At 37.4% G+C, this 14,727-nt stretch overlaps 1 protein-coding gene across 1 annotated transcript; it reads right to left on the reverse strand.

The window, feature by feature from the left end:
- Positions 1–859: 859 nt before the first annotated feature.
- On the reverse strand, positions 860–11,492 carry cldn10c (claudin 10c). Its single transcript, XM_058391172.1, has 5 exons — positions 11,124–11,492; positions 7,586–7,747; positions 7,416–7,497; positions 6,757–6,864; positions 860–4,900 (listed from the first exon to the last, which is right to left on the reverse strand). Exons 1-5 carry the CDS (start codon positions 11,353–11,355, stop codon positions 4,753–4,755), a joined length of 732 nt encoding a protein of 243 aa, XP_058247155.1. The 5' UTR covers positions 11,356–11,492; the 3' UTR covers positions 860–4,752.
- Between the last annotated feature and the right edge of the window lie 3,235 nt (positions 11,493–14,727).

Genomic DNA, 14,727 nt, shown 5'->3' on the forward strand with positions numbered 1-14,727 from the left:
ATGGCCATCATCACTCTGCTACCAAAGCCTGACAAGGATTTAACTCCGTGTGGGAATCATAGACAGTTGTCTCTTCTAAACATTAACAATTACCTGTATGCCAAAGTGTTAGCTTCCTGTTTAGACACTTTTATGCCAATATTTTTGCACAATGATCAAACTGGTTTCATCAGATCACGACTAGTAGCAGATAATGACCTTTAGCAAAACAATAAATCAATCAATCAATCAATCCTCCATGGATATCATCTTGTGAAGAACCTCACCTACACCAGGTCCATTAACAAGAAAGCCAGCAGCATCTCTACTTTCTCTGGCTGAGGAAAGCCATCTTGCACCCCACCTCCGCATCCTAACATTCAACAGAGGGACCATCAAGAGCATCCTAAGTAGCTGTATCTCTGCCTGTTTTTGGGAAATTGCACCGTCTCTGACCACAACTCCCTGCAGCGGATAGTGAGGACAGCTGAGAAGATAATTGGAGTCTTTCTTGACTCAGTCATGGACATTTGCACCCCAAGCTGCATCCACAAAGCCAACAGGGTTGTGGATGACCTCACACACCCCTCATATACACTCTTCATTCTCCTGCCATTTGGAAAATTGTACCAAAGTGTTCAGTTCATCACAACCAGACTGTGTAACAGTTTCTTCCCTCAAGCTATCATATTCATCAACACTCAGGGACTGGATAGACACACACACTCATACTCAGCTATACATCTGTATGCATTTTTATTCAGTTTGCAATTTTTGTACAGTACATTTTAAAACATTTTTTATGTTGCGTCAACTGTTTTGCACAGCAACAGACTGTATACTGGTCGGTGCTATCTTTCACTTAGCTAGTACTGGTTTGTACTGTCTCTTGTCCTGGACTGTTTTTTGACATGCACTGTTTGCACAAGGCTGCACACACGCACTTCATGTTGATAGTTTTTTTTTTTTTTTACTCTTTAGCCCTTAGTTCTGTGTTGTCTTCTGTGTTATAGCTCTGTCTTTATGTAGCACTGGGGTCCTGGGGGAATGTTGTTTCATTTCACTGTGTACTGCGTCAGCTAAATATGGTCAAAATGATAATAAAAGCCTCCTGACTTGACTGTTGACATAGGTTTTGCATAAAATTAGGTATCGGCTATTGTTAATGTTTAGACCTCTCATTAAAACCACGTGTTTTTGCCTAAGCAGAGCATAAACATTTTACAATCCATTTTATGATTTTTTTTATGAAGTACTTTGCTACTGTTTGCCAGTAGCTTTTACAGATATTCGGATGGAGGTGGCTGGCTCAATTACCTTACCTCAGATTTTCAGTTCTCCTTCAGTACTGACTCTCCAAAATGTCTTGGAAATATCTGATGTGATGGAATTTCTGTATTCTGTTGTACTAGTCTTGTCCTTCACTCAGGTGCTTGTGATATCACTTGGCTTCTTGTTTGTGTTGGCTGTGCTCAGAATCTCTGCAACTGTAAACATGACCCTAGTTCTAGTTCTAGCTTGTGTGTGTGTGTGTGTCCATGGCAGCCTTGTCTGTAGATGTGGTGAATGCTTAAAAAAATGACTTTGTGGATTGAGATGACCTGATATGATCCACTGACAAATATCCATTTCATATTAGTTGACAATGTGATTCAAAGATGAATACTGAACTGAGGCCTATGTGTGAAACTTGACATAAGAAAAACAAGTATCTTGTTATCTTATAACCTTAATTCCTCTGATCTAGAGCATAGCATACACATTACTATCAGAAGGAAAGAGGAACAAACACACTGCATTACCTAGGCAGACACCAGCAACTTTGTCTAATGATTTTAGTTTGTACCAAGTTATGTGTTGTGTAGTGGGGAAAATATGGGAAAAAATTTGTTCTTGTTATTTTTTTGTGTACATATACACATTGAAAGTTGTTTAATTAAAAATGGGTTTCATAATTAAAAGTATAATTGTAATATACAGTATAAAGTATAATTGTATAATTAAGATAAAACATTTTTTATTGTTTTAATGTTATTTATGTAACTGCAATTGTTATTAAAATTTAATTTGAGTCTGTTTTAGGAAGTTCTAAGAGACCATGCATTATTATATTTTTTACATTTTTGTTTCCTCATGATCACGACTTAATTTTCTCATGATCTGCAGTCACTGCGTGATGTGCATGCGTTTGTCTGGGGAGTCAGATTTCGGTACAACACCAGAAAGGGGCGGGGTGTCTGTGAGTTTGATTGGGATGGAATTTAAACAGGTTTAATGAGTTGATTTGATCAATTTTGTATATATTCTATGAAACTTTAGGCGAGCTACCCAGAAGTGATGTGTTGGAGACCCCTGCTCTACACACAGAAATCCAAAAGTGTCAAACACTTGTTATAAACATAGACACAAATGAATTAGTCTATGAAGTCTATTTTTTATAAAGCAACCTTCCATTTAGTAGAATTTGGACAAGCAGTTCAATGTAGGTTCATTGAACGCAAATTTTGATATTGAACAGCATATACTGTATAATGTTATATCAATGTCATCATTATCTTAATTGTACCAGCAGATCAAACAGTTTGAACATTTAAGACGTCTTTGTAAAACAGCTGAGTAGAAATCAAAAACTTTCTTCTTTTCCTCCACTGCTTGATTCATGACATTAGCCCACACAGCATCACTATTATTCACAAAAATAAAGCTTTATTGTAAAATGTTAGTGTAGAACGTGTGCACCTATGGAGAAGCTGGTTACAAATAAATTGCATAGGTTATTTCCAATTAAATTACACTTCTGGCCTAACAACATACACTACTCACAAAAAGTTAAGGATATTTGGCTTTTGGGTGAAATTTATGGAAAATGTAAAAAGTTCACACTACAGTGATATTATATCATGAAAGTAGGGCATTTAAGTAGAAGCATGGTGATTTCCTCATCTCAAACAATTTACTGAAACAAAAGCCAACAACAGTGGTGGGTATACCACAACAAAAAATGTCAGTGTCTCAATAATTTGTCATGTGCCCTTGACCATCAATTACAGCTTGACAACGACGTCTCATGCTGTTCACGAGTCGACTTATTGTCTGCCCATGCAAGACGATGATGCCTGTGCCTGGTGGTGTGGTCAGGTAACCTTGCAGGTCGTCTAGCATGCAGACCACGCTGATGTAAACGGTTTTGAATGGTCTGACGTGACACTTGGGTGCCTCTCACCTCCCTTAAATGTGCCTGGAGTTGAGTGGCATTCATCATCCGGTTCCGCAGGGCACTGTTCACAATGAAGCGGTCATCAATGTGGGATGTGGCCAAAGGATGTCCACTTCTATGCCTTTCTGTGACTCTTCCAGTCTCTCTGTATCTCTGTCACAACCTGCTGATGACACTCTGTGACACTCTAAGCTCAGTGGCCACTTCCCTCTGAGAACATCCTGTTTGAAGCCTTGCAATGGCGAGGTACTGTTGATCAATAGTTAGGTGTTGTCTTGGTCTCATGATGTCAAAATGTGAACAGCACGATGAAGAGAACTGTTTAAATACCAATTCTAATTGAACCAGAAAATTTATTGGTCGATTCATGGATCAAACACCAGTTGTGAATTTTGCCATCAAGCACCTTGTTAGAGAACAGCAAGTTATGCAAAAAGTACTGAAACACTGAACAGTTGGACATGTGCATTCAAAAGTGTAGAAAAGGTCAAATTAAGTTCACCTGTAAAGGTTATAGTGCATTTTAGGTGCATCCTGAAATTTCAACCGAAAGCTGAATATCCTGAACTTTTTGTGAGTAGTGTATAAACTAAATTGTACCTGTTAGCAAATGCATGTTATTTGCTTTGAGAGCAGTTGGATTGCAAAATTTAGAGATATGATCTGATAATTGTAGAAGTTCATGCTTTTGACCAGTAATGCATCATTTGGTGCGGTGCTGCATGTTTTCACTTTGAGAAAATCAGTTTCATGACTACTTGCTAAAATAATTTTTTCTTATCAATTTGATACGGTGGCCAAGAAGTGCAAAACAACCAATCAAAAAACGCAATAAAAAAAACAGAAACAAAATAATAAATCCAAAAACACAACAACAATTTAGACAAACCTGAAAAGGTATAGTTGGAATTCTTACCACTGATTGAAAGAAACATCAGTCACTCAGGATATACAGGAAGTCCAGCAGGCTGCAGCAGTAGAAAGTGGATTGGTGTGTGTATGAACACAGCTCTGCGCTTATAGTGCTCCTTACATCCTTTAATCTGGAATAGTTTGTTCTTCCAAACATACCTGGTGTGTTTTTAAGAGATCGCAAACTAATCTTTATGCCATAATACGCTATCAGTATATCTAAAATTATGCCATATGAACGTCCTTCCTCAAAGTAGCACTGAATGAATTCCATTTTCTTATAAGTAGAAATATATATGTTTGTTATTTTCTTTAAAAGATTTAAAGTTGCACTGTCAAAAAAAATGGTTTAAAGTGAAGGCACAACCCCACACATATACAAGAAATAAAGTTAGATACAGAATTTCCTTGTATATCCTGATTGACAGATGTCCTGTACAATCACGGGTAAGAATTCCATTTGCAAACTATACCTACCTTTTTCGCTTTGTCTGGATTCTCCTTGTGTTTTTGGATTTGTTATTTTGTTTTGCATTTGCTCAGCCACCGTAATTTTATAATAAACTCTTAACTGTAGGTGCATGCAGTATATAACGTTTTGTCCCCATATCCAACCAGAAAAGGAAAGTTAACACGGCAAAAAGCTAAACATACTCCTTCTTATAGCCTTTACTTCTTGTGTGCCCAGACCTCTTGCTTTCAATCTGAGGACGACGTGAAGATGAATCCTTTGCTGGTTTGCTCGGCCCTGTTACTTCAGGTGAATATGCCAGACTCTCCTTAGTCAATGATCTGAAATAACAAAAATGTTTGGATGAATTTAAGAATTACACAATAACAACATGTTTATCTAAATAGGCTGTGTATCAAATATATAAAAACATATTCAATTATAAGCAGGATATTATATACAAATGCAATTTTTTAGTAAATTGTTAGGTTTGATATTAACCTGTTTTAGTTAACTAAAATATAATAAAAATATTTTTAAAAAAAATAAGCCATTAGGAAAGAAAATTGATTAATGTTAATATAATATCATTATATGAAGAGTTTATTTGCAAATACAGATAACTCAGTTTTTTATTAATTTTCAGAAATCATGTTTTTTTTATTGTATTTTATAAGATCAATCAAACTGGAGTTGTTTTGTTTTGATTAAGTAATAATAACTCAAATAAATAAATAAATACATAAAATTTGAGTTCATTGAAAGTATGTTTTTTTATTTATTAAAAGTCTGTCTTTGAGCAAAAACAGATAACTCGAACAGTCATTTTTTGGCAAAAGCAGATAACTCCACATTTCATCTTTTAATTGCTTTGTATTTACATTTAAGTGTAATATTTAACATTGTTTAACTTAAAACAAGTAGTCTAGGAAAAGAGTAGTAAAAATAATAATAATCTGTGAAATCTCCTCAGCTGACGATGTAGATGCCTGACAAACATTGTTGTTGTGATTACACACAATACAGGGAGCTGTTCTTTCACCACTGTAACGTGCTGCCTTAGCAATGTTCCGTGAAAAGGTTTCAGCTTTTTCCTTTCACGCAATGAAGAAGATCTCACAGGTTTATCAAGTCTGTCAAAATTATCCATACTCGATCACTTAGTCCGGTTTGATGAAATTCCTCTCAGCAAGCACATCTTTTCGAAGTGACAAGCAGCCTGGTCAGCTGATCTGAATACTGCGCTCTGATTCGCTAAAATGGACTTATCGGTTTTTGCTCACAAACGACAAGGGCACTCGTCGGCTTTTGCAGTAAAATGTGAACTCGTGATGCCTTGAAAGTGGACAATACAATAATGGATCATGCTATATGTGGAGAATAACTAACAACAGTCAGTTAATTTTTTGTAAATATGGTGTTCATCAGTTTTTGCAAATAAACTCTTCATATAAATAATTATAAATATGAACTATAAATCCAAGTAAATAATTGTACATTAGTGTTATGCGACAGAAAAACAAGTGAACAGATGCTTTTAGATGTGGTGTTATTTTGTCATGGGTGCCGATTTGGTTTGAACCGAGGGGGTCAGGGGTAGGATAATATGTTGTATTGCTCCTTCTGAGTAACGTTTTTATTTTTGACTCTCCCTATCTGACCAGTGATGTCGAATAGTCTGCTGACCATCACTTTTCTTCATCTTCAGAGCTATCCATCCAGCTATACAATCCATAAAGTTTAAATTTCTGAACCCTAACCCTTTAGACTCCTTACCACTGGCAACTACCTGAATGTAAACTTCCATTAGATGTTTTTTTAACTTTAGATCCAAAGCTATAGTTTCTAGGGGTGGTGGTGGGGGGAATTATTATTATTATTATTATTATTATTATTATTATTATTATTATTATTATTATTATTATTATTATTATTATTATTATTATTAAAAATCAAAACCTGCAGTACCCCCCCTCACCACCACCACCATTGCACAAGTTGGTATAACCTAACTACTGCCACACAATGCTTGATTACTGCATTTGTCTAGGAAAGATGATCACAGAAAGTAAATGTGAGTTATGGTAAATGTCTACAAGACCTTATACGGTATTAATTTACTTTTAAATTATTGAATTTTGGCCACGAAAATTGATACTCTCAGGTTACAATTTTTGTATAGGAAAATGAGTTATACCTTGAGTGACAGCCCTCCTTTCCGCCAAATATGCAGAAAATCAGTCCGCCAGCTATGAGAAGAACAGACCCGCCCCACCCAATATAGAGTGCTGTTCCAAGCTCAAACCTTTACAGATAGAAAATAGATTATAATTCAGACAATGAATGGCCTAGAACTCTATTGACAATAATAAGTTAAGCTCAAGCAGATCATTGCCTCTGCTTTTGATATCCAGCCCTCTGTTCAGCCCAGTGGAGATACACTGAAACCTGTTTTTTGTGTATTAATTTTGCATTTTAACATCAGAAAATCGTTCTAATTAAAAGTTAATATAAAATGCCACTGTGAATCTGTACATGTGTATGCAGTAGCAGAGCATTGGAGTTTATGAATGTGAAATTAAATGTTTTGGTGTATATATGAAATGCCTAATATTCATAATATTCATGCCTAATGTTCATCAGTGATCATTTTCATTATTTAGTATTTCTCGTTATAAGATTAAACCAAGAATTAGATCATTAATCTAATTTATAAACATTGTTACTCATTTCAGGCTTGAAACAGTCTTGTTCTGTTAATCACACTATTTTCAAGCATTTATTTCTAGCTTTTTGGTCCAGCTGTAATTCTACTAAAATGCTGGAAATATACATTTTTTAAAGAAAGTTACTTACTTTTGTGCCTGATAGTTGGGATCAAGAAACTCTGAAACAACCCTGTGTCCATAGCAGCTGTAAGCTAAAATGGAACAAAAACCTAAAGAGGACACAGAATTAATCCAATGTGAACACAGAAAAAATCCTAGTTTCATTCCCGCTTTAACTGAAACTATGGTGAAATTTACCTGATGTGAGATAATTAATCCCTGCAGCAAAGGTAACTTTTGCATTTGTGATTTCTGACCCCCCGAGTTTGGTGCACTTCATCCCAATCAGGGCTAGAATGGCTCCAAATAATCCCAGTAGTATAGCGATGATAATTAAAGCTCGACTCAAATGGATATAAGCTGTTTGACAGTAAAAATAGAAAATAGAAGTACACAATTTAATGACAGTAGAGTACACATGAAATTTGAAAACTGATGACACTGCAAGCTCATGTAATGAAGCTCATGGATTTTTTTTTGTTATGCTAAAGAATGAGAAAATTGGAGCCAGTTGCTTAGTACCAATTTCTGATCCAAATGTGGTATTGTTTGAATGTCAGGGATGTTTCATACTCTGTATTGACTAAATTAGGTTCTCTTCAAAAAACAACATCCATCTTTTCACTCTTTTCCAAAAAGGAGCTATAAACAACACACTAATAATAATCTGGTAAATATGCTCCAGTGTCACTTCTAAGCCAATTAACTACCTAATTAACTACCTTGTGGATTTACCACTCCTTTACTACTAGCCACAAAGTTCATTTCTAAACTATTGCTGAGGATGCATGCTGAAGCACAGACTCCTTTTTCCTAAAAATCTCTCTTTCATTTTCACCATGCCAGCTTGGCAGGGAAGAATTTGTTAAAGGGCTTCCACTGAAAGTGGAAATTGGTAAAGTTCAACATGAACTTAAATATTGCCTATTGGATTGTAACTTTCTACTATGCCTGGACCCAACCAGCACCAGCCAGCAAGACACCGCAGCTCTGACCTCTCATGAGCAGCATGGACAAAGAACAATGCATCCTAGGCAGAGATGCTGCAAGAGTGGCAGGCTACATGATAAGCTAAAGGCTAGAGCTACATGACGAGCTGAGGACCAGAACTAGTCAGCTTGAGATAAGGGAATGTTGCACCCTTGTTTTCACGGAAACCTGGCCCCCAGACAGACTCAGCTCTCATGCTTGACACACACCATTCACCACGAAGACCACAAATTGGCATCAGGGAAAACCAGAGGAGGTGGCATCTGAATGTATGTTAACAAAAGATGGTGTAGGGATGTGCGGGACCATTTTTCCTACCAAGCTAGTTTAGTGCTTTGTTGCTACTAGCTGTACCAACAACATGTGAGCTTCACAACAAGGCACTTCGGACATTCAGACCACATTTCAGTGTTACTCTTGAATCTTGAGCCTTTCACAGACATCTCCTCAATGTGAGTAAAACTACCAAGTGAGTACTGGTAGTTGTACTACTAAATGAGTAAAACTGTTAAAATGTGGACTCCAGAATCAGAGCTTGTGCTTCAGGACTGCTTTAAAAGAACAGAATGTGGTGTGTTTAAAACTCCTGCTCTGAGAGGGGATTCTACCGTGGACTTGGAGGAGTATGCTGTAGCTGTAAACTGATACATCATCACATGCACTGAGAACATTATTCCCACAAAACATTGTAGGACCTACACTACACTACACTATTACTACTACACTACATTTGTGTCAGGTGATATTAAGGAATGCAACCTACACAAATCAATCAGGTAGGCCAAGAGATATTATAGACTAAAGCTGTTTATTACACCACTACAAATTCCTGACACATGTGGCAAGGCCTGCAGCACATCACAAGTTCCGGCAGAGGAGTCAGGGAGTCATAACCGCCAATACCACACTCCCATATGAGCCGAATGAGAACTATATCTGCTTTGAGGCCCTCAATACCCACCAACAGCAAAGAAGGCACATTAGATACAACACTCACCGTGTTATCAGTGGAGGTGTGCATGGCTCTGATAACATCCCTGTGTGGGCACTCATGGTTTGCTCGTTGGAGCTGGCTGACATTCAGACATCTTTCAATCTGTCCCTCGCAAAGTCCTCTGTATCGACATGCTTCAAGTCCACCACCATTGAAAAACAATGTGGCCTACCTTAATTACTATCATCCTGTCGAACTCACATTAATTATAATGGGTAGTCATGGCCCACATACAAAGGACCATCCCAGCCACCTTGGACCCACTACAGTTTGCTTATTGACAGAACCATTCTACTGATCATGGTGTCAATGCTGCCATTCTCACAGCCCTCACACACTTGGAGGGTAAGGACACATGTGAGAATGCTATTCATCTCCTCTTAAATACAGACAAGACCAAGGAGATGATTATTGATCTTAGGAGGAGGAGGAATGAGTAGCACACCCCAATATACAATGGTGAGACAGAAGTGGAAAAGGTGAAAACCTTTAAATTCCTTGGAACCTACATCAGCAAAGACCTCATTTGGTCTCAAAACACTCAGCAGCTCCTGAGGAAATCAGAGCAGCGACTGTACTTATTAAGAAGGCTGAGGAACTTTGGAATATCAACCGAGATCCTCAGCAAATGTCCAGTTGAAAGTATGATCACCAGTTCAATCACAGTGTGGCACGTAAGCTGCACTGTCCAGGACAGGAAGGCCCTCCAGCAGGTGATAAAGGCTCATCTCTGGAGCAGCCTACTCATCACTACTCAGGACATCTACCACACCAGGGCCATTAGGAGGGCCCACATCATAATCAAGGACAATACATATCCACAACACAGCCTCTTCTCTTCTTCTGCCACCACGGAGAAACAACAGGAGTGTGAAATCAAGGACAAAAAGACTTACAGCTTCTACCCAGAAGCCATCAGACTCCTGAACAACCCATTCAAAACCAATCTCCTTAACCAATCCCCCCATGGATGCCTACACTGTTTGTAATTTTTGCACAATGAACAGAGCACCTTACTGACTAGACTCAGGTGTTTGCATTTAAATTGTTATATTTTTAAATTTTTCATATTTTCTTTCTATTATTTTTATTTTGTGTAACAGGAGACAGGCAAAGTAAGAATTTCATTGCGTGGTCTATACCACTGTGCACATGACTACAAACCGCTTGAATAGAAGTACGTACTCAGTGTGTGTCATTTAGAATGCCATGAGCTCACCATTTACACCACATTCATGGCTAAATAAGGGCAGTTACTGTATGGTTTGCAGTCCTGTATTTATACTATGTTGTCACATGCTTTCTGGTTATGTTCATTTGTATAGTTAAGTTGCTCTCCCCCTACACAAAACCTCAGTTCAGGACACACAACAAACAAAATATCACACTGGACATCAAACACCTGACCATCACAGCCCCATCCCCAAACTAGATTAATGATTGCCCCCCAGAATGACAATGCCCCTGTACACAAAACAAGCCCTGAGGTGAGAGGCAAACCCTATTGTACACATTAAAGTATATTTAGAATGTGTTCAGAATCTATGCAATTATAAATAGCACCGTAGTTCTAGCTTCCTCATTAGCATTAGGTGTATGTCTCCTTTTAAAAGCATGAATGCATTTTACTTTCTTCATATGATGTGTGTGTGTGTTAGCACTGTAGATTTCTGGTTTATTTGTTGCTATATAATTACCTTAGTATGTTTTAATAAATTGCTAAATACATAACAGCTGAATAAGCAGACTTACGTTGCAAAGCAAGCAATGTTGGAAAAACCTTGCAGTCAATCATCCCGGTTGAATCAGTGGTACAGTCTTTCCACAGGTTGGAGTGGAAGTAATTAGTAGTAAGGACTGTAGATGCAACCTCTGAAAATGTCCAGTATTCCATCGGCAAGGTGGAACAAACCAAGATCCACCCAATCACACAGGTCACAAAGGAACCAATTTCCAGGTACATTACAAATGTTCTTTTATTCATAGTTTTGATGTGCTGAATACCAAACTAGCAGGTGGTAGTCAGTTTCTGGGCCTTGTCTTCACCTAGAAGAGGGATTATCTACAACTGCTACCAGTGAATCTACCACTTCAGCTGAAAGACTCCCTTCAATTGAGGTGATGTCACACCCACTTGTCACACCTTGCCTTCATGTTATGAACTGAGGAGATGTTTTGGTTTCCGTCATCTAAGATTTCAAGGACAGAATGACAATCAATTGTTTATAATGGACACATTTTTTTTATAAACCACCTGCATTACTTGAGTGTGCCATTATTAGCAGTACCAATATACTTGTGATGTTGTTCTTAAGGTTGTAACAGGACTCTAGCTGAATAAATCTTTCAAGAAGAAAGAGTTATGTATTTGTATTTAGCAGTTTATTTTATTTAAAGAATACAATGCCAATTGATCAAGGCCACATAATGTCCAAAGACTGGTATCCACAGTTTCACATTGAAAGACCTGATGAATCATTGCAATAACATACGTTTAGTTGTTTGGCTGTCACTTCTAGTGTTACTGTGTTTGAAGTGTTTACCACGAGTTTCTTGCCTGTGTAGCCATTGAAATTATACCATTTAATTTTGTCTTTTTCTTCAATATTTTGCACTGTCACTTTCCTTTTTTAAATTTTTCACTTTCCTATCGAAGTTAACCTTTTTGGCAAAAGTTTTTTGTTTTCTGTCTTAAAACAGCAAGCAGAGGAAACCCACTTCAGATCTCACATTCAGCCAGGCTAACCCATCTGTTATGAATCGTCACTCAGGGTTCATGATATGGAGAGTGTGTCTGTTCCCTGAGCTGTGGAGGTGTTGCAGTTATTCATGGTGATAATCTAGGCACCACACAAAAATCTAGACATAAATTCAACACATTTGGAGTTCTTTATACTAACTTAACACATGTGACCTGGGTGTGGGATGTGGTAGTTTAGTGGTTAAGATGCTGTACTACCAATTGGAAGCTAGTGAGTTTGAATCCCAGGTCCACCAAACTGCTACTGCTAAGTCGCTCTGTATAAGGGTGTCTGCCAAATGCCAGAAATGTAAATATAGCCTAAAAATAGGTATAGTGAGTTGATTCCACTGTTATTTACAGACCTCCAGGACTATATTCTGAATTCCTCTGAGAATTTGCAGATTTCATTTCAAACATAGTTGTTTCTTTAGACATAGCATTAATTGTGGGAGCCTTTAATGTTCATTTCGATCATTTAGAAGACCCTCTGAGAACAGCAGTTGTGTCCATCTTAGATTCAGAACGAATTAGGACCCACTCATAATGGAGGTCACACTCTTGATCTCGTTCTAACATTCAGATTAAATATAGAAAATATAGTCACACTTCCACAGTCGGACGCTATCTCAGACCACTATCTTGTTTCATTTAAAATGCATCTTAGTTACAATATATGCACTTTAGCACATTGCAGTGTTAAACGTACAGTTACGCCTGCTACTGCAGAGACATTTAATGATAGTCTCCCAGAATTATTGTCCATGACTGGATCGGTGTCTGACCCCACTGAACTTGATTACTTACAGTCAGTGTTCTGCTACACCTTAGATATTGTAGCTCCACTTAAAAGGAAAATATTTATGATCACACATGAACCACACAAACAATCAACTAGGCAAATGCTGTGAAACTAAATTATCAGTGTTTCAATTAGCAATAGGAAGGAAAGGAAGGAAAGCCTCCTGAGCAACAAAAATATCGCTTAGTGCTGTTAGATCAGTGTCTCTCCACCCTAATCAAAGATAACAAAAATAATTCTAAAATTTTATTTAATACTGTAGCAAAACTAACTAGGAGTAAAACCACTGTATCACACCATATGCAGCAGCAATGACTTAAATTGAGAATATCAGGTAGAAAATTCAGACTACTTATTTAAAATCAAGCATTTTGATAGATAATCCTGCAGATAATATTATTACTATTTCTGATCAGTGCTTAGAATGTTTTACTCCCGTTTGAGAGATTTCATTTCACTAATTTCTTCTTCAAATTATTAATCTGCATGCTATATCCTTACCTACATGTTTCTTTAAACAGATAATACCAGTAGCTACTGAAACCTTTCTAAGAATTCTAATTTCTTCATTTAGCACTGGCTATGTGCCCAAATCTTTTAAGCTAGTGGTTATTAATACTCTGGATTAAAAAAACTCAACCTCAAACACTAGCAGCTGTCCAAATATAGGCCAATATCAAACCTCCACATTATCTCCAAGACCCCCAAAAAGGTTGTAGCAGAGCAGTTGTGCTTATAACTACATAGAAATAACATTCATGAAATGTAAGAGTCAGGATTTAGGCCTCATCATAGCACAGAGACAAAAGTTAAAGTGGTAAATGACCTGTTACTGGCCTCTGATCAGGGTTGTGTCTCCTTGCTGGTGTTGCTTGATCTTAGTGCAGCTGTTAACACCATTGGCCATACGATTCTACTTGATAGGCCCTCTCCTGGCTCAAGCTTTATTTGGCTGATAGTTATCAGTTTGTAGACCTAAATGGTGACTTCTTTATGCGTACCAAGGTTATGTTCAGTGTTCCACAAGGTTCTGTTTTAGGCCCACTGCTTTTCTTCTTATATATGCTACCCCTTGGTGCAATTATTCTTAAACATGATGTTAGCTTCTGTTATGTTGATGACACACAGCTATATGTTTCTTCTAATTTAGATGAGAGACCTGCTACTGGCGACCTGTCTAGGGTGTACCCCTGCCTTTCACCCTATGTGCTCTGGGATAGGCTCCAGCAGACCCCCGTGACCCCCTAAATAGGAATAAGTGGGTATAGACAATGGATGGATGGATGGATAGATGAGAGACAATGGTGTATGAAGAATGAAGAATGCATAAATGACATTAGACAGTGGATGCTCACTAACTTCCAGCTGCTTAACTTGACAAGACAGAAGTACTCATACTCTGACCACATGCAACCAGAAGTAAGCTTTCCGATTACAGAGTAACTCTGGATGGTCTTGCTGTTTCATCATGTCCAGCAATAAAAGACCTTGGTGTGATTAATTTCTTTCCTTTGAAGCTCATGTAGATAATATCAAAAGGGTAGCCTTCTTTCATCTCAGAAATATTGCTGCAAGATAAGAATCTATGATGTCACTACATGTTGCAGAAATACAAGGACATTATTTACATTTATTTACTGTCCAGTGTCATCCAAATGAGGATTTTGAAGGTTTGAAGGTTTGAAGGTTTTTTCCTCATACCATTACATTTCTGTATATACATTTTATATATATATATATATATATATATATATATATATATATATATATATATATATATATATATGGTTATTCATTTAGAATCTTGATCAGGA

The sequence above is a fragment of the Hemibagrus wyckioides genome, linkage group LG06, assembly GCF_019097595.1.
Source record: "Hemibagrus wyckioides isolate EC202008001 linkage group LG06, SWU_Hwy_1.0, whole genome shotgun sequence".
In the NCBI taxonomy this organism is placed as follows: Eukaryota; Metazoa; Chordata; class Actinopteri; order Siluriformes; family Bagridae; genus Hemibagrus; species Hemibagrus wyckioides.